At 42.7% G+C, this 21,640-nt stretch overlaps 1 protein-coding gene across 1 annotated transcript in view; it reads left to right on the top strand.

Annotated features, from left to right (window-relative positions):
• Positions 1-21,640, top strand: part of LOC126987494 (cytosolic 10-formyltetrahydrofolate dehydrogenase-like) — a gene marked incomplete at its 3' end in the record, with an annotated part of 58,739 nt that overhangs the window by 13,227 nt on the left and 23,872 nt on the right. The window contains 6 exon segments of the mRNA XM_050844458.1: positions 5,135-5,286; positions 9,983-10,065; positions 13,538-13,703; positions 17,898-18,095; positions 20,248-20,379; positions 20,947-21,158. Coding sequence (XP_050700415.1) covers positions 5,135-5,286; positions 9,983-10,065; positions 13,538-13,703; positions 17,898-18,095; positions 20,248-20,379; positions 20,947-21,158 — 943 coding nt within the window.

The following is a 21,640-nucleotide window of genomic DNA, read 5'->3' as shown; positions in this document are numbered from 1 at the left end:
TTTGGGGGGTTTATATCATGGCACAAATTTGGTCCGTCGCTGCTACACGGTAAAGCCACAAATTTGGTCCGTCGCTGCTACACAGTAAAGCCACAAATTTGGTCCGTCGCTGCTACACAGTAAAGCCACAAATTTGGTCCGTCGCTGCTACACAGTAAAGCCACAAATTTGGTCCGTCGCTGCTACACAGTAAAGCCACAAATTTGGTCCGTCGCTGCTACATGGTAAAGCCACAAATTTGGTCCGTCGCTGCTACATGGTAAAGCCACAAATTTGGCCCGTCGCTGCTACATGGTAAAGCCACAAATTTGGCCCGTCGCTGCTACACGGTAAAGCCACAAATTTGGCCCGTCGCTGCTACCGGGTTAAACCAAACTAGCAAATTCAAATAATGATTTTAACAAGCATTTGTGATAATACAATGGATAATTTACCTCACACTGTAAAGATTTACAGTTGGTCCTCCGCCAATGGAGTTGCATTGTGCCAATTTGTGCAGTGGTGGTGCAGTCCATGGCCTTTCTGTCTATACATCTCTGATGCCTTGTTCTCTCATTGGAACTTTCCTTAACCTGTACCGTACTAGTGATGCATATACGCGTTAGCAACTTTGCTTGCTGGAAATACTAGCGACGCGTATACACGTCGGGCTTGCTAAACACTGTTACAGTCGATGTAGCGGGTTTATTTTTGCTTCAGAGACTGCTGCAGACAATGGCAACACTGCATGAGTGCGTTTGCAGCATTGGCAACATTATTCAAGCTTGGGAGGAATCACAAGCGACCTGTGACATCAAGATCAAGATGAAGACCAGGTGTAAACAATGTCGCCGCAGTCCATTCCTTTTGCCATATGGCGATAGACAGTGAGTTTGAGGTTTCCTCATCTGAAGAAGACGTGGGAGCACTCTCAGACTCTGGTTCGGACAAGGATTATGTGCCAGATGAGGATATAGGCTATATTGAGCCGCCTTTGTAACACGAGATTCTACTGTCCTGAAAATTCTGAAAATCCAACACTTATACCCCATGAAATGGTGCTCTCTGGAGTATTCTACACCTGTGTGCAACAAAAATGGCTCTACCTGGCCTCTGTCACTTATCAAATCCTCCATAAACCATTGATCACGTACAATGTCCATTTCCAGCCACACCGTGGTAACACTTCATTGAGTTCTCCTGTGAAAAGTAGGTCTATGACATGTGTTTATTTTTTATTTTTTACACGTTTCCCATCACATGGAACATTTTCAAGCCCCCCCCCCAAAAAAAAAGGCCGGTACTGGGCAAACCAAAAATATTTAAATCGACTGGTACTGTACGGGTTAAAGATATAATATAACTACTTGAGAACAAGAATTTGAATTTGTGTTATTTGTTATTTGCTAATAAATGTATTGATAAACTCTATCAGGGAGCCCCACTGTTGACCAGATCTCTGGTAGTAATTGAGACAAACAACGCTGTGAAAGACGACTGTGAAATTGGATTTCTTGTTGGTGGCCGTGACCCCCACTCATTTGTAACGATCAAAACAAAAGACAGTGACTGTGAAATTGGTCCTAAAGTAGCACGTGTGATGCCAACGGTAGATAGACGTGACTCGTGCAGTGTAAAACTTGGGGCAATAATGTGAGAAAGTTGGGATGATAAGAATTTAGGACTAAGGCTGGGTTCACACTTTTTTTTTATGTCGCGGCCTATTGCGCCGGTAGGCTTCTTCCTGGTGGGGCCTGATGGTCGCCCCAAGGCTTCTTCCCAGTGGGGCCTGATGGTCGGCCCAACCCGTTCTGGCGCAGGCATGTGTTTATAGTGGCGCCATCTTGTGTTGGCTCATGCTGCCCCCTGGAACTCATCTTTGAGCCTCTCTTTGGAGAGGTTGTCTAGAGGCCTGGGTTGATGGGTGGTCTTCAGGGCAGCATGTGGGTCTTAGGCCACTTGACGGTGACTGAAAAACCTCAGCTGTGTGGCGGCCAGGATTCGAACCCGCGTCCCTCCTGGAGCTCCTGAACGCGGGGCCGTCACACTAACTACCCATGACTTAGACGTCCTGATCGGTCCCATTTCATCCCAGCCTAGAATATTTTGAGGATGGGATCAGTCATAGCCAACAACACCCCATCACATGCCGTCTTTGGCCTGAACGTGTCTCCACGGCACTGGACCCACGACTCGCCCCCGACTGAAGTTGGAGTCAGGCGTGGTTAGACGGGAGTCTGCCTGTGGTTGGCCGCCAAATATGTTGCACAAACAGTCCCACTTGACGGGGCCAAGTGACGGCAGGACCCAGGTGGAACCCTGTCAGGCGTATCATGGATGGGGATGGACCGCCACCACCCCACGATGACAATAAGATGTGATTGAGGTCCAGCGTCACCTCATTGTCATCTCCTGCAGTAGGTGGAGGGTCGCTCGAGGCACTTGATGGCGCCTCCTGCACATTTTCCTGGGTGCTGGACGGGGGCTTCGTGGTGCAGTGGTTAGCACACTAGGCTCACAACCGAGAGCCCGGGTTCAATTCCCGGGCGGAGTGGAAAAATTTGGGTGGCTTTTCCGATACCGTACGCCCCTGTCCACCCAGCAGTGAATGAGTACCAGGTATTAATCAGGGGTTGTGTCCCATCTCCTGGGATCTGTTTCCTTCTCCTATAATGAATTCCTTTTCCTTCTGTCTCTCTCCGGCATATGACCACATATGATGTTGCGCCGACTAAACAAAACTTTCCAACTTTTCCCTTCTGTCTCTCTCCGGCATATGACCACAGATGTTGCGCCAACTAAACCAAACTTTCCAACTTCCTGGGTTCTGGCAGTTGTTGGGCAGCCAGACTTGATGGCCGTTTCTTTTTGTGAGGCAACTGAGGACGACTAAGCGCTAGCTAGTTGGTTGGACACCGACATGACGCTGCTTGGCTGCGTTGCCACGTATGATGTAGCGTTGCAGTTTCCATCCTGCATGATGCCGCTTTTCTTTTCTTTCTTTCTTTCCTTTTTTTTTTTTTATGTGTACGCCGATAGCGCCGATAGGCTTGCTTGAGGGGGCTGGATGGTGTTCGGCCCCAACCCGTCATGGCGCAGGCAGGTGTTTATAGTGGCGCCATCTTCTCTTGGCTCATGCTGTCCCCCGGAACTCATTCTTGATTCACTTGGACGGTTTCCTCTAGAGTCTGGGTTGATGGGTGGTCTTCAGGACAGCATATGGGTAGTTTTAAGCCACCCGGCAGTGACTGGCTAGACGTTACCAGTCAGAGGCTCACCCCTGCCTGGCGGCATCTGACCCCGCCTGACGGCATTGTTATCCCGTTCTATGCTAGTTTCTTCCAACCATCCCATCCACTCCTGACTGGCCATGAATTTTTTAACATGCTAAAAAAAGTCGGCTTGCTTCCCGCTTCCCTCCATTCAGTGGCAACCCCTTGCGCCCACCCACGCTTACCGCTGACCATGGCCACGATGCCACACGTTTTGTCTTGTCTTCACTGGTCGGGATGGAACAAGACCGAACCGGACACCAAAGTTGCCGGATTGTCATACTCAGCCTCTTATATTTACTGACTTCTGACCCAAGAACTGTCTCGTGGACCCCAGTAAGGAGAGTCACTTAAAATTATCGTTAAAATAGTTAGTTCCTGATGTTTCTTGGCAATAGTTAGGCGTCAGAAACTGGTAAATACTATGGTCTGAGTACAACAATCTGGCAACGGTGCCGGACGCCAAGTCAGCTACGTGTAAACCCATCTTCAGCGCGAAACTCGAGGTTTGTGAAACTCAGCTAGCGCAAAACTAGGGAGGGTACCGTATTTTTGTTTTTTTTATGTAATTGCATCCAAGTTACATATCACTATATAGACAATGTGCAGACAACATACATAATAAAAACTATAAAGTTATGATTATTAGGTTTGTCAGTTTAATTATACACAGGTATTTTTAAATTTCCACCTCTACAAATGGACTTTCATCATTAACAGACTAAGTTCCCCCCAATTAACCCTTACATTACGGCGATCATATATATATATATATATATATATATATATATATATATATATATATATATATATATATATATATATATATATATATATATATATATATATATATAAGTGCTCTACCACACACCCTCCCTGTACGGGGATCATATATATAATCATCACACTCTACGCTCCCTACGTTTCAAATATACTGCCAGTTCTTGACTCAGAAGAATGGTGGAGGCATCGGGCATCCGTCACACTCATTTGTCTCCAACGCACAGCCTACCGAAAGCCACAGATCATTTTCCACTTTTGTTGGGAATACATCTGTCATGTCTCGTGATACTTCAAGCAGTTCCTCTGCTCCGGGCAGAAGCAGAGCGCGGGCGAATCAAAGTGACAGTGACTCTGATGACTGCTATGGTTGTGACATTGACAGAGGAGGGAGGGGCAAGTAGAGAGAGAGAGAGAGAGAGAGAGAGAGAGAGAGAGAGAGAGAGATAGTGAGAGCGAGTGGGGTGCTTCCTTGTGACGCATCACGGCCACGAGAAAATGCGCAATGTTTTCGGCAGTCATAACTTTTTTATTATTATTAGGAGAGAACTTTTATTACACCACCATATATATTAGATGAATAAACAATTATTGCAAAGAAGAAAGACACCATTTCCACCTCTTTTAAATGTCTAAATTTTCCCCGTGCACAGCATCCAGAGAAATGTATCACCACCTGTACTCGAAGGGTTAATCTGTAAAACTGAGGATTTACTGTAATTCTGTTTTGTAGGTAGCACGATTTTCTATATCACTGGGGTTTTGCAGTCCCAATTAGGCACAACATATGAGGGATAGGTGCACTTGAAATGACATATTATAGGTATTGAAAAGGCCAATGTTTGTTTGAGGATGATCTGGCTATGCTATTTGGTACAAGCTTGTCTTTTGTGTACTTGCATGGTATGTTATCGATTCACATCGGCTTTTCATATAAGGTATGATCTATTTTTGTATACATAAACATTCAAATATGTTATCTAAAAAAATATATTGTAGTTGATTTTCGCTCAATCATGAACTTGCAGTGCACATGTGCCATATTTACGTTTACAAGTGGATACATTGAATGAAACCAACTGTAATGAATTTATTTTCCACAGCAACAATAGCAGCATCTGATGGCGTCAAGGTGTTCAAGTTCAAGTCATGGAGGAAAAAAGGAGTGGCCCTGCCAGAAGTGCTGGACCAGTACATGTCCATTGACCCAGAGCTCAACGTTATGCCATTCTGCAGTCAGTTCATTCCCATGGAGGTGGGTCTAGAAGCAACCACAATGAGCAAGGGTGTTGGATGTTTACCAGAAAATTACTGTATAAGTAGATCTTTGCATGAAACTATTTATAATTTTTTTTTTAATAATGTTATGATTTGTATTCCTAAGAAATAATTTTTCATGTAAATTTATGAATGAAGAAGACATGGTAGAACAACACAATTTACATAAACTGCTATCTAAATGCCAATCTCCTTTAGTTTAATTTATTTTATTATAATAGCAAACAGGAAACTTTGTGCTGTGGCAGTGTCATAATCCTTGAGGTTTATCTGAGGGGCAGTTGTTGCTGTAGAAAGCCAACATTGGAACATGGAAAAAAAAAAAAAAAAAAATGTGAGGAAGTAACTTGGGGAAATAACTTCCTAGGAGTAGGCCTACCTTTTACAAAAGAATAGGATAACCTACTCATAACTTCACATGATGCTCCACTCCCGGTGAGGTATATACAGAAAGTGAGGAGGGTGCTGCAAGCCCACCAAAGACCCTTCCCGTGTCCTCACTTTCCGTTTCCCTATTGTCTCATTAACTACAGAGTCCAGCATACTCTCTAAAGACAAATCCTCTTACTTCCCACACCACACTACATACACGCAGCACACATGAAATGCCCTGAGATTTGATTTTCTCTTTTCTACTATTCTCTCAGTCCCACACGTCCTCTGCGTGTATCGAAACACATGAGAAATTAATCAAGACAATGAGAGGGTATTCGCCGGCTGCCTGGGATTGAACCCATGACCAGCGTGACGGGTGAGCCACTCCTTACCGAGTCGGCCAAAGAGGTACCCCACTCGCCAAGTGGGTTATGGGAGGCTCCCCTATCACGCCTAGTTGCCGCACTACACACACACCACTTTCCCCAAATTTTTCAGAATTCAAAATGGCTCATACCAATACTGCCTCGGAGTCCCCGTCTGGGGGGGTGACCACAAATGCCTCCAGAATGGACTCCCCTTTTAGCTCTCTTGATAGCTCCTCAAACTATTTCCTTATTAACTTCTGTAGCATCTGCCATCTTTGTTTCAATTTCCCTTTAGTGTGAAGCCACCTCTCCTCCTCTAAACTTCCCGTCATCCTCACCAAAACACAGGTCTCAGAGGCTAGTGACAGTAATCTCTACTCTGTTCCCTCCTACTATCTCTGTCCTAAATTTCTATCCAAAGCTGGATGTTGCGTCGACGTACACAGCAACATCACTTGCTCTCGCGCCCACGCCCTTGACTCTTCTGAATTTTCCACCATCTGGCTAAGACTTAATTGTCACTCTATCACTAAATATGTCTGCGCTGTTTCTCTCTTACTTAACTCTACTGACTATGTAAAACTCTTTGACTATTTGAACTCTAAAGTGGAGCACATCTTTACTCACTCTCCCTTTGCTGAAATCTCCATCCTAGGAGATTTCAATGTTCACCACCAGCTTTGGCTTTCATCCTCTTTTACTGACCAGCCTGGTGAACAAGCCAACAACTTTGCTCTCCTCAATGATCTAGAGCACTTGGTTCAGCACTCTACACGTATTCCTGACCGCCTTAGAGACACGCCCAACACTCTTGACCTTTTCCAAACCTCTAACCCTTCAGCTTATTTTGTCAAATTGTTCTCTCCGTTGGGCTCCTTGGATCACAACCTTATTTCAGTATCCTGTCCTATTGCTCCTGTTCAGCCTCAGGACCCACTGAAGAGGAGGTGCTTCTGGCATTTTGCTTCAGCCCGGTGGGACGATCTGAGGATGTACTTTTCCGATTTCCCGTGGAATGATTACTGCTTCCTGGAAAGAGACCCCTCTGTGTGTGCCCAGCGCATCACCGAGGTGATTGTCTCTGGTATGGAGGCACACATTCTATGTACTTTCTCTACTCCTCATGCTAAAAAGTCTTGGCTTAATCATGCTTGTTCTCGTGCTATCAAAGATAGAGAGGCAGCTCACAAAAGGTACCAGAGCCTTCGCACTCCTGCTAACCATGATCTTTACATTTCTGCCCAGAACCGTGCCAAATCTGTCATGCCCCGAGAGCTTATTTTACTCTTTTTTCCTCTATTTTCCTACATGACCTCTGCGTGTATCGAAACAACACACGAGAAATTAATCAAGACCAGGAGAGGGTATTTGCCGGCTGCGTTAGTTTTGAAACTTGGGACTTTCTATCTTGTAGTAAACTTGAAATCGCTAGTGATAATAACGCTAGTTACCAGGCCCCACTGTACAAACATCATTGCCCTCACTGCCACTACTTCACCTTCACTGCCTCATTGCAAGTCATTTTAAGGCATTTTTAAGATATTATGTCTGGTTTATATCAGCTACATGTATACACTTGTCCTCCCATTATTTCTGGGGGTTAGGGGACACAGAAACTCGCAAATAGAGAATTTCCACAAAAAAAAAAAACTAGACCTCATAAAAACACTGACAATAATTTCACACAAACTGAACCTAAAAAAGCATTTACATTACCTTAAAGCAGCATAAAGTATCATAAATTGCATCATGCCTCAGCTATACTTATATAAACTGTGCTCTGATTTCCGTACACTTATTACAAATTCGTAGTCATTAAAGCCTCACTTTATTGTTGGGTACTCACCACGAATCTGCCAGTTTATTTTTCAACTTAATATGTTTATGCATTTAATACTATGCAGATTATTTACTAATGAATGCTTCTTTCCGTAAAAACAGGTAATTAACCCGGTAGCAGCAGGGATCATGTTTCTTAATGGTCCCTCTAAGCGAGAATAATGAGAAAAATCACCCCTCACACAAACCATTTCATAATATACGCATATCAAAGCATTTGTGATCAGTTTATGTATCATCTATTTTGGGGGGTTTATATCATGGCACAAATTTGGCCCGTCGCTGCTACACGGTACAGCCACAAATTTGGCCCATCGCTGCTACACGGTACAGCCACAAATTTGGCCCATCGCTGCTACACGGTACAGCCACAAATTTGGCCCATCGCTGCTACACGGTACAGCCACAAATTTGGCCCGTTGCTGCTACCGTGTTAAGATATGAAACAAGTACTATTAAATACTGGATCATAACTAAAGCAGCTGTTCATCTGATAACCATAAACAAACATTGATAAGCTCTGGAATGGCCTTCATTCATATTTTTTCCCTCCTTTCTACATCTTGCTTACATTCAAGAGAAGAGTATTAAGACACCTGTCTCAATTTAACCCGGTACCAGCGACGGGCCAAATTTGTGGCTTCACCGTGTAGCAGCGACGGGCCAAATTTGTGGCTTCACCGTGTAGCAGCGACGGGCCAAATTTGTGGCTTCACCGTGTAGCAGCGACGGGCCAAATTAGTAGCTTCACCATGTAGCAGTGACAGGCCAAATTTGTGGCTTCACCGTGTAGCAGTGACAGGCCAAATTTGTGGCTTCACCGTGTAGCAGTTACAGGCCAAATTTGTGGCTTCACCGTGTAGCAGTGACGGGCCAAATTTGTGGCTTCACCATGTAGCAGCGACAGGCCAAATTTGTGGCTTCACCATGTAGCAGTGACAGGCCAAATTTGTGGCTTCACCATGTAGCAGTGACAGGCCAAATTTGTGGCTTCACCGTGTAGCAGTGACAGGCCAAATTTGTGGCTTCACCGTGTAGCAGTGACAGGCCAAATTTGTGGCTTCACCGTGTAGCAGTGACAGGCCAAATTTGTGGCTTCACCATGTAGCAGTGACAGGCCAAATTTGTGGCTTCACCGTGTAGCAGCGACGGGCCAAATTTGTGGCTTCACCATGTAGCAGTGACGGGCCAAATTTGTGGCTTCACCGTGTAGCAGTGACGGGCCAAATTTGTGGCTTCACCATGTAGCAGCGACGGGCCAAATTTGTGCCATGATATAAATCCCCAAAAATAGATGATGCATAAACTGGTCACAAATGCTTCGATATGTATTATGAAATGGTTTGTGTGAGTGATGATTTTTACTCATTTTTCTCACTTAGAGGGACCATTAAGAAACATGATTCCCGGTGCTACCGGGTTAATTTGACCATGCTGTTCACACAATAAGAATGCAGAAATTAAAATATTATGCATTTTTGTTGGATCAATAATTTATGGGGCTTTTTTGCTTTGTCATGATCTTGGCTGTAAAAAAGAAATTATAAAAATACTGTTGTAAGTGGAAGGACAAATTTCATAATCATTCAAACTCAACTCTTTTCTTTTCATCTCATCAGCTCTCCTCCTCTTACTGATAGTCTTCTTCCTTTTAAATTCCGTCTGCCTTTCTATCTTCTACCGATATTTTCACGCTGACTGCTCTTCTGAACTTGATAACTGCATGCCTTCCCCTCTCCTGCGGCCTCGCCTCACACGACTTTCTGATCAAGCTTATCCTTATACTGTCCAAACCCCTTATGCAAGAGTTAACCAGCATTTTCACTCTTTCATCCCTCACGCTGGTAAACTCTGGAACAATCTTCCTTCATCTGTATTTCCTCCTGCCTACGACTTGAACTCTTTCAAGAGGAGGGTATCAGGACACCTCTCCTCCCGAAATTGATTTCTCTTGTTGGCCACTCTACTCTATTTAGGCGAAGTAAGCAGCGGGCTTTTTTTTTTATTCTTTTTTTTATGCCCTTGCACTGTCTCCTCTTATAAAAAAAAAAAAAAAAAAAACTTGTATATATTCATTTAACACTTTTGCAGGTGATCAACCATCCGAAGAACAAATCAATTTGCTACCATCCATCCATCCTTCCTCGTCACCGTGGTGCTTCATCAATAAACTGGTAAGTACTATTACTTCTAGTTTTACAGTAGAACCTGGGGGCTTCGTGGTGCAGTGGTTAGCACACTCGGCTCACAACCGAGAGAGCCCGGGCTCGATTCCCGGGCTGAGTGGAAAAATTTGGGCGGCTTTTCCGATACCCTGCGCCCCTGTCCACCCAGCAGTGACTGGGTACCAGGTATTAATCGGGGGTTGTGTCCCGTCTCCTGGGATCTGTTCCCTTCTCCTATAATTCCTTCCCCCTCTGTCTCTCTCCGGCATATGACCACAGATGTTGCGCTGACTAAACCAAACTTTCCAGCCTTTACAGTAGAACCTCATTTATTTGGCATTCAAAACAATGGCACCCTCAAAACAACGGCACAGCCGAATGTTTGCTTTATATATCTTCAAACATTAGTTAAGAATTTCTTTGTAGGATTTTTTTGGGGGTGAAAAAATATATATAATTATTTTTTTCCTGACTTTTATATATATATATATATATATATATATATATATATATATATATATATATATATATATATATATATATATATATATATATATATATATATATATATATATATATATAAAACTCGATCTGAGAGTATTGTGTCATGAAGAGGTCGCGTAAATCAAAAACAATGTATGAATCAAACAAGAGGTAGTTTCTATTGAAAAATAAATATTCATTCAGTGGAGAGAGAGAGAGAGAGAATATCCATGTCACGGAGATATCCACTCAGGCACTTAATCTCAGCCTCACTCGTGTGAGGAAGAAATGAGGGATACCATGAGTGACTGGCTAGTATTGGTACCGGTACCGAGCAGTCTGGTACCGGTAGCGTACCGTAAAGCTGGTACCGTTAGTACCGGTACTGGTACCGGTACCTGCCCACCCCTATTGTTAAGTAGTGTGGCTGCCGTGGCAGCATGGGTACTGTATTGTTGTTCAAGTGGTGCGCGCGAAGAACTGAGCTCAGCTCCAGTCCAGTTTCATGAGACATCTGGTGGCCACTCCATAAAATATCGCGTATAAATGAAAAAAACATGTAAATTAAAAATTTATTTAGATTTTGGACCCCGCGTTATTTAAAAAACGCGTAAACCAAACTCATGTAAATCGAGTTACCCGTATATATATATATATATATATATATATATATATATATATATATATATATATATATATATATATATAATATATATATATATATATATATATATATATCATATCAAAAAAACCTGGCTTCCAAATGCAAGCAATACAGTGTTGTAAATGGTGTTAGGAAATCATGTAAATTGGATAAAAACTTTACGACTAGTTCCAATTTTTTTTAAGGGAGGAAAAACTGCAAAAAATGTAAAAACTGAGAAACTGTTCTTCGAATTATGCTGCAAATTGCACATACTCATCTCGGAGCAACCCCAATTAACATATAATTAAATAATAATAATTGGCCTAAAAAAAAAAAATTCAGTGAGTGAGTGGGAAAAGGGGGAGGCACTTTCACTGAAAAGGATAGGTACCTATTATTAATTAAAAGGGTGTGATTTTTCATCAGAGGGAGGTTGGAACCAGGATTTTTTCACATATACTTTTCTAGGAGGAACCATACTTGCTTCTATAATTAATCACCACCTCATAACTCCTATAGTACGTGAAATCAATTCATCTTTAGTTGCCTGTGCGCTGATTATCTCGCTATAACTGGCAACAGAGAAAGAAGGGGGAGAGAGACACGTTACTAACGTGTACCGTGCTAATGTAGACGGACTTAGAACGTGTAATGTTCTAACTCTAAGTCTGGGCTCAGCTTCACTACTGAAGGTCGGTGAAAATCTTGCTCCTAGGAAATAATCTATTAAATAATTACCTGTATATATTATTGTTATCTACAACATTATTATGTTACTTATTCTGGGCACATCTTTCCTACTGGATAGTTTCCACCTAATCTCATGATCACTACATGTGTATTACCTAGTAAATAAAAGCAAATTTATGATTATAATAAGTGAAGAAATATTGGCAATATCTCTCTCTCTCTCTCTCTCTCTCTCTCTCTCTCTCTCTCTCTCTCTCTCTCTCTCTCTCTCTCTCTCTCTCTCTCTCTCTCTCTCTCTCTCTCTCTCTCTCTCTCTCTCTCTCTCTCTCTCTCTCTCTCTCTCTCTCTCTCTCTCTCTCTCTCTCTCTCTCTCTCTCTCTCTCTCTCTCTCTCTCTCTCTCTTAAAATGTGATTTTTGGCATTTAATTTTTATTTTACATATGAGTGTTTTTGGTAATTGGTGTCGCAGAGCTATTTTTTTTCTCTTTTTTAAGTGGTGCTTTAGAAACCAAGTACCGCAGTACCGCGGAACGCACCAGGGGGGTGGGAAAAGTACCAGAGTACCGCATAACGCACTGGGCATGCTGAGATACTGCAGTACCGCGTAATGCAACCCCAAACTTTTGGTACCGCGCCCACCACTGTTACAAACCCCCTTCACTACTCTCATGTTTTCAACTTGATAACCCTGGAGGGTGGTGGGATGCATCTTCAGGGGCCTGAGTATCACCTCCACCATCACCGTAATGAGATTGAGCTACAGGATGGCCGCCAAACTGAGGTTAAACAATAACTGGGCTCAGCCTTCCTGATAAGACGAGGGGTTGGAGTTCAATGTTGTTGATGTTATTGTGTATTTTGCAACAATAAACAATCAATTAATCAAATTGAAATTCTCAGCAGGACGTTTACTGGTCAGCAGGTGTAGTGTGTTCATGTCATTCAAAGTCTTCTAATTTTTTTTCTCATATTACCATTGAAGCCGTGCAACGTATTGCTGTATTGTGTAATATTTTTTTACATCGATTTAAAGAAATAATAATAGGTACTGATGCAAACAAACAGCGCTGCGAAAGACGACTGTGAAAGTGGATTTCTTGTTGGTAGCGGCGATCGCTGCTCATTGGTAACCATCAAAACAAACAAAAGTGACTCTGAAAGTGTCCCTTATTTGTCAGCCACTTTTAAAAAATTATACTTTTGGGATATTCAGATTATCTGTGTTTGGATTAATTGACTTTTACTGTATATGTATTTGCAGTGTCAGATTTAATTGCATTTAAAATATTTAGTTTTTTAAGTTGTGGTTAACCCGGTAGTAGCGGAGATCATGTTTCTTAATGGTCCCTTCAAGTGAAAAAAATGAGAAAAAATCACCCCTCACACAGCATTTCATAAAATATATCAAAGCATTTGTGATCAGATTATGTATCATCCATTTTTGGGGGTTTATATCATGGCACAAATTTGGGCCGTTGCTTCTACACGGTAAAGCCACAAATTTGGCCCGTCGCTGCTTCCGGGTTAAAATCATGTGTTCAAATAGTGTGTTCAGTTCAAAGGTACTTATATGAGGTTTCAGTCTAAATTTAATAACTAGTGTAGATCTAGTTGATTTAGATTTGTGTGGATGTTTTTCTTCATGTTTTAAACTGTATGCAGGACGTTGATGTGTGGGGATAAGAAGGCTGGCTTTTCCATCTTTTGGGCTGATGACGGACTAGACACGGGTCCCATCCTGCTGCAGCGTGAAGTGGACGTGGATCCTAATGACACTGTGGACTCTCTCTATAACAGGTTCATGTACCCTGAGGGCATCAAAGCTATGGTGAGTTGTTTCTCTGTTCCGTATATTATTGATAATTAATCATACATGTAGATAGTTTTTCCTTGTTTACTTAACCCCTTGACTACGGATTTCCTACCAGAAGATATCACCAAGCTACAGGAATGTAACAAAAAATGGCTGCTACAATGCAATGAAAAAAATGTAAAGTCATGCATCTTGGGAGGGGATATCCAGCATACCAATACCACATGGGAAACACTCCACTATCCACCACAGAGGCAGAGAAGGACCTGGGACTATATATTACCAGGCTACCACTAAAGGCCAAATCAGTGCCAATTGCATCGGACGGGTTAACCCTAGATTACTGTCCCTCCAGATAGTCCTTAACCACTATCCTTGTATATGATCATATACAGCCTTTTTTAAATTAATACAAAAATCTGTCTTACAGATTTCATTACAACTATTTTTATAATAAACTACAGTACTATCATTCTGAAAACTGTTTTTCTATTTTTTAATGAAAATGTCGGCCAATAGCAGGCGTCCCTAAGTAAACTGATGGCCAATGGGAATGTTTGACGTCACAAGTACACCATGATGTCACTGTGACGTTTTAGCTCCCGATCATTAAGCCCTGCCTACCGCCTGCCACCAGGCATCACTTGCTGCCACAGGCAAGGCTGGCCACGCCGCCTCCCCCATCAAAGCTGCATGCTCCTCTCTTCCTCCTCTCCTCTCCTCTCCTCCCTTGTCATCCCTCCCTCCCTCCTCCTTTTTTCCTCCCTTCTCATCCACTCCACACCTCCTATTCTCTCCTCTCCTCTAGGGGCTTCGTGGTGCAGTGGTTAGCACACTCAGCTCACAACCGAGAGAGCCCGGGTTCGATTCCCAGGCGGAGTGGAAAAATTTGGGTGGCTTTTCCGATACCCTACGCCCCTGTCCACCCAGCAGTGAATGGGTACCAGGCATTAATCGGGGGTTGTGTCCTGTCTCCTGGGATCTGTTCCCTTCTATAATTCCTTCCCCTTCTGTCTCTCTCCGGCATATGACCACAGATGTTGCGCTGACTAAACCAAACTTTCCAACTCCTCTCCTCTCCTCCCCTCCTTTCCTCCCTTCTCATCCCCTCCTCCTATTATCCTCCCTTCTCATCCCTCCTCACCTCCCCTTCCCTTGCTGAAGAGCAAGTGTTACAGACCTCATAACGTATGAGTGACGTCATCCCCGCGGGGCCCTTAGAGGCGCGGGGCCCGATGCAGTTGCATCAGTTGCATTGGCCTAGGGCCGGTGTGATGTCATCTACCATCCGGTATCATGAGACATCCCATCCTTATTTTTGCATCGCAGAACCCAAAATTTACTATCATGGAGTGAGTAAGCGAAGCATCTAAGTGTAAAAAAGTACCAATGATGACCTAAAAAGCGATGCAAAGCGGAACAGGTCACAAGAAGAAAAAGAAGAGTGATTGTTGATATCCTTGTTATATACATACATGCGTCGTCATTTGCTTTTATAATAAAGTAAATCAACTTGGGTGGCACAGATCCCGACAAGCAGTCGATGAAAGACACGGTGGTGCTGTGTCAAAATTCATGTACAGCAGGTATTCGTTATATGCGAAGGTTACGTTCTGCAAAAAGCTTGCATAATGTGAATTCGCATATATTGAACCTATCACCCCATTAATTATAGGGGGTTATGTTCCACGACCTGTTTTCGAACCCTCTAACTATTTATTCCGGCACCGTTTCACAATAATGAAGCATTTAGGCAACAATAAAGCACATTAGTACAGATAAACTGTAAAATATAATATGAAAATACATTGTAAACAAACAAAAAAATTAGAAATTGTACTCACTCAATTTAGGATCAGAGGGAGGAAAATGTTAATTATAGGCGAGGAAAGTGCGGGGAAACATTTGCACCCGCTGCCCTCTAGTGCGAGTCAGCCACATACCCCACCAGCCAGTTGCACCAGCGCCGCTACTCACATAATAGCGAATTTTTCTCGCATAAAACAAATACTTGGCACATTTAGGTTAGTCACATATGAGCGAATTCGCATATTTCAAACTCACATACAGTAATCCCTCGCCATATCGTGGTTCACTTATCGCGGTCTTGCTGTATTGTGGATTTTTCGCTATATCGTAGGATTTTGCGGTAAAATAAGCATTTTCTAGCCTAAAAAATGGAAACAATATAAATCAACTTAAGTAGGAACACACCTAAATAAGCACCTACGTCACCTACCTATTTTTTTTTTCCGTCGCGGCCTATTGTGCCGTTAGTCTTTTCCCTGGTTCACTCCTCCCCCACTTCCTGTCTTTCTTCTTCCTCTCCGTCCCCGTATTTTTCTCATTCCTCATTTCTTCCTTCTTTTCCTTTCACCTCTCTCCCAGTTTTTATCTTAATCTCTTTCCCTTCCACTCACACCCTTTCTCTCCCCCTCTTTCCTCACCTTTACCTGACCCTCCCTACCTCTCTCTTTTAATCTCTTTCCCTCCCCCTCTTTCCTCACCTTTACCTGACCCTCCCTACCTCTCTCTTTTAATCTCTTTCCCTCCCACTCTTTCCTCACCTGTACCTGACCCTCCCTACCTTTCTCTTCTTTTCCTCCTTCCTCACACCTTCTTATCTTTAGTCTTATCTCTCACTCTATCATTCTCCCTCCCTTTCTCCTTCTCCATTAGATTATATGAACACACACACACACACACACACACACACACACACACACACACACAGAAGGGGAAATGGGAAGGGTGTGTGGAGGGAGGGTCAGAAGTGAGTCAGGTCATGTCCTGACCAAAGCCCTGACCTGAGTCTCCCTTCTACCACTCCCTCCCCTTCTGTGTGTGTGTGTGTGTGTGTGTGTGTTTACAATTAGGTAAACACACACACACACACACACACACACACACACACAGAAGGTAAAATGGGAAGGGTGTGGGGAGAGAGGGGCAGAAATGAGAGTCAGGTCATGTCCTGACTGAAGTCCTGACCTGACTCTCCCCACTGTCCCTCCCTCCCCACACCCTTCTTCTTGTTTTCATCCTCTCTATCTCTCCCTGTTTCCTCCACTCCTTTTCCTTGTTCTCCCTTGTCACATCCTCTGTCGGTATTTTTTTCATGACTCACTCTGTCCCTCTCCTCCCTTTCCCCTTCCGTGTTTACCTAATTGTGATATAAAGGAAGTGAGCTACACTCGTATTGTCCTTTCTCTGAGTATTCTTCCGCTCCGCCAACTAATTCCTGCGTGAAGTTCGTATTTACGAAGCAAATGTCGAAAGTTGAAACAAGAATTAGAGAATCATTTATCGGGACCACGTCGTAACAATGAAACGTCGTAGGAAGTGTTTATGAGAGTATGGGAAAGATTTGTAAGAGTGTGGGGAGGGTTTATAAAGCCTTAAAATATATATAAATAATAAAAAAAATATAAGGTCACTACTTCGCGGATTTTTGCCTATCGCGGGGGGTTCTGGAATGTAACCCCCGCGATAGATGAGGGATTACTGTATATCGAATACCCGGTGTATGTATTCAGGATTGGATGTCTCACGATCCCCGGATGTCTCATGACGCCACACCAGCCCTGAATGGGGGGATGCCTCTCTGTTTTCATGTGTTGTACAGTGTGGTAGACCCGACATTGTAATCCTTTATCAACACAGTTCTGCTTACACCACTTTCTATCTTCTATATTTCTATTTTCTGTTTCAGAGTAAGCACAACTCCTTTCCTCTTAGTACTTCCACCAACTGGGTTATCTTTAAGAGGGGTTGGGGAGGGCGGTGATTGGGTGGCGGCTGGAGCGTGCTTTGGTGGAACATCCGTAACCAAACGCCAGTGACGCGAGGTGCAGATTTCAGAGAAATTTATGATTTCTTTGGTTAAATGAAAAAAGAGAAAGTTTTTGTAAGCCTAACCGTTATTCAAATAATTTGGTTAACCAGGTAGCAGCGACGGGACAAATTCGTGGCTTTACCGTGTACCAGTGACGGGTGAAATTTGTGCCATGATATAAACCCCCCAGAATAGATGATACATAATCTGGTCACAAATGCTTTGATATATATTATGAAATGGTTTGTGTGATGGATGATTTTTTCTGATTTTTCTTGCTTAGAGGAACCATTAAGAAACATGATCCCTGCTGCTACCGGGTTAAGAGAATCTCGGATAAAAGAGACTTGACTGCCCTTTGATTTTATTTTCAGGCAGAAGCTGTGAAGCTGGTGTCAGATGGGAAAGCTCCCAAGACTCCTCAACCTGAAGAGGGTGCCACTTATGATCCTATGCTAAACAAGAAGGAATTATGCAAGATAAACTGGGATCAGTCTGCTGAAGCTATCCACAACTTTATTCGAGGGCTTGACTCCTCACCAGGAGCTTGGACAGTTATTGATGGGAAGGAGGTGAGTGGGTTGTGGTGTGTTAGAATAATTAGATACAGTATAAAGGGGCTATTACACTGGGCAAATTTTCCGTGGATCTTCAGTCAAACCATGATTTCCGCTGGTGTGGTTCTCATTTGTTTCTTGTTATTGCTGATGATGATGATGGTGAGTAATACCGCCGTCATTCAAGGAACTCTACCGTAGCTTTGGAAGATCATGGACACGTCAGAAAACCACGGAAATATGAGAACCACGCCAGCGGAAATCATGGTTTGACTGAAGATCCACGGAAAATTTGCCCAGTGTAATAGCCCCTTTATACAGCTTCTTCTTCTCTTCTTCTTCCGCAGCATTATTATCCCGTTTTTATACGGGGTTGCCGTTTTTGATGAGTCTCCTCCATCTAACCCTGTCCTCCGCCACTTCAAGGTCCAAGTTCTTCTCCCTGCCGTCCGCCACAATACAGTCCTTCCATCTCATCCTGGGTCTTCCTCTCTTCCTTCCGCCACCCACTTCCATGTCCATTATCTGCCTTTCACAACTCCTTTCCTCTCTCCTCATGACATGACCAAACCATCTCAGTCTCGCTTCCTGCACCTTCTTACCCACACTTGTTACCTTAACTGTACCTCTTATGACCTCATTCTTAATCCTATCCTTTCTTGTCACTCCACTCATCCATCTCAGCATTATCATTTCTGTTTTCATTTCAGTCACTTCCAATTTTCTTTCACTACATATAATACAGCTTGAAAGATGTTGATTATGTGAAGATCCAGACCAACTCAATCCCACCTATAACTCTCTTCAGTATCATTATTCCAGTAGTGCGCCTATATCAATAAACTGAAATGTGCACCATAATGCTAAGAAGTAATATTTTATGTATCAACCTGATGTTCCTTTGTTCCTTGTGGCCCAATGTAGGTAATTTTTATCAGCTTTGTATTGCACAGCTCCATCATTTGTTTGTATCCACCTTCAGTGCCAATGCTTGCTTGGTCAACACTAAATTATGCCCCTTTCTTAACCCGGTAGCAGCGACGGGCCAAATTTGTGGCTTTACTGTGTAGCAGCGACGGGCCAAATTTGTGCCATGATTTTAACCCCCCAAAATAGATGATACATAAACTGATCACAAATGCTTTGATATATATTATGAAATGGTTTGTGTGAGGGGTGATTTTTTCTCATTTTTCTTGCTTCGAGGGACCATTAAGAATCATGATCCCCGCTGCTACCGGGTTAAAATCTGACATTAAGAATTTTGGTGTTATGTGGTACTAGTTCCTTGTATTGACCTATAGCTGTCTGGAAAATTATTAGTAATTTGAAACTCAAAATCAACTATAATTGGTAGTAATTGACATTGTTCCCTGCTTATCAACAATACTGACACCTATTTTCTATGACGAGGCTATCATGTATTATCCACACAATCAGCACACTCGGCTCACAACCGAGAGAGCCCGGGTTCGATTCCTGGGCGGAGCGGAAAAATTTTGGCTGTTTTTCCGATACCCTCCCTATGCCCCTGTCCACCCAGCAGTGAATGGGTACCAGGTATTAATTGGGGTTGTGTCCCGTCTCCTGGGATCTGTTCCCTTCTATAATTCCTTCCCCTTCTGTCTCTCTCTGGCATATGACCTCAGATGTTGCGCCGACTAACCGAAACTTTCCAACTTTCCACAATTACTTTTCCATATACCATCATTTGGGCTGTTATGCTGTCAGTGCCTAATTTATCTCACCCTTCTCCAACTCTCTGGTCAAGTGAATTTCTAACATTGATTTTTACTCACTTTTGCTCTCCTTCTATATTTTCATTCCTCACTTGATTCAAAATAGTTCTGCCATTCTTCTTTTACCTACACATTCCTTTTGACAACTCTTCATCTCTCCTCTTTATCTTTCAAGTATCATTCTTAACCCGGTAGCAGCGACGGGACAAATTTGTGGCTTTACCGTGTAGCAGCGACGGGCCAGATTTGTGCCATGATTTTAACCCCCCAAAATAGATGATACATAATCTGATCACAAATGCTTTGGTATATATTATGAAATGGTTTGTGTGAGGGGTGATTTTTTCAAATTTTTCTCGCTTAGAGGGACCATTAAGAATCATGATCCCCACTGCTACCCGGTTAACTATTCCCCTCTATTTCAACAGGTTAAATTATTTGGGTCCAAGCTGCTCAGCAACACCAATGTAGAGGGGCATGAAGTGCAGATAGAGGGTCTAGCCTCTCCAGGAATTATTCACAAGGATGGACTTCTTCTCACAGGAAAGGATGGCAACAAGGTGAGGTATAGCATAGAGGAAGCCATGTCAGAGCTTCATTCTAAGGGCTTTTAACCCTTTCATGCACCAAAAGTTTAATAAGTTTCTCTTTCCACTGCGACATCCATCTGTCGTGGAATGGTCAAATTTCAAACGTCGCTTCTGTTTATAACAAGTTTTCAGCCATAAACTCAACATAATCATCATGAATTATATATAAAAACATGCAAAATTAAATGGTGCACATAAAGAAACATTGATTATTTGATAATTTTGAGATGTATGCATAAATATACAGAGAAATTTGTGTTATTCATAGATGACGTGTGTCTGCTGAATTTTATTTCCTTATATTAGTTGTGATAAAAAAAATAGATTTGTGGAGAAAAGTGGAGGAGAGGGAAGGAAAGGACACAGACGTAAGTAAGATCATGGAAAATATCCCACTGATTCACCGGCAATACACACAGATATTACGTCCCTCATGGCCTTCATCTCACGTCTTGATTGTTGTTCCTATTCTTCCAGCCTCCTTAACCTCACTCACATTTCTACTTGATAATTTACAACCCTATAACCTGCTTCTAGGTGAATGTTGCAAGACTAAGTATTGAGGGAAAAATGATGAATGCCTCTAAGTACGGTGTTACTGCGGAGACTACAGAGGCTGTGCAACTAACAGAGGAGGAACAAAATGTTGCAGAAAAAGTAAGGGAAACATGGAAAGCCATCCTCAACATTGAAGTTGATGACAACACAGATTTCTTCAAAGCTGGTGCTGGATCTATGGATGTTGTAAGGTATGGCATTTTTTCTTCTATTCCTGATACAGGGAACTATCAGTATATGAGCTGAGAGTAACTGACTGACAAGGTTGGCATGATGAAATCATATCATATTTCTTCATCAGTTTTGTTGACCATTATTCTTCTGTACATGGTTACCCGTAGCAATTGCATTCACTGTTCGTATTTACATTATACAGCAGTGATACATTACGGTGCGTCTTGATAAAGTATCCAAATACGATAAATGTAAAGAAAACACAAATGCTAACCTGACGACACGGGAGCTGGACTTCTGGTGTGATTCGTTACAGGTTTTCTCGCTTACTGGGTATTGTCTCCTTGAAAATGTCGCGAAATCAAAAACAACGCCTCTGTCCCTGTTAGGTTTGTACCTTTTATTGCCTACTGGTCACTCTCTGACTTTCTCCTCTCGTGAAGTATATCCTCTCTACGTTGATGAAGGTGGGTACTTGTAACCTGGGTGTTGTTGTTGT

This window comes from Eriocheir sinensis, chromosome 65, assembly GCF_024679095.1.
Source record: "Eriocheir sinensis breed Jianghai 21 chromosome 65, ASM2467909v1, whole genome shotgun sequence".
Taxonomy (NCBI): domain Eukaryota; kingdom Metazoa; phylum Arthropoda; class Malacostraca; order Decapoda; family Varunidae; genus Eriocheir; species Eriocheir sinensis.
This window is presented reverse-complemented; position numbering and strand designations above follow the sequence as displayed.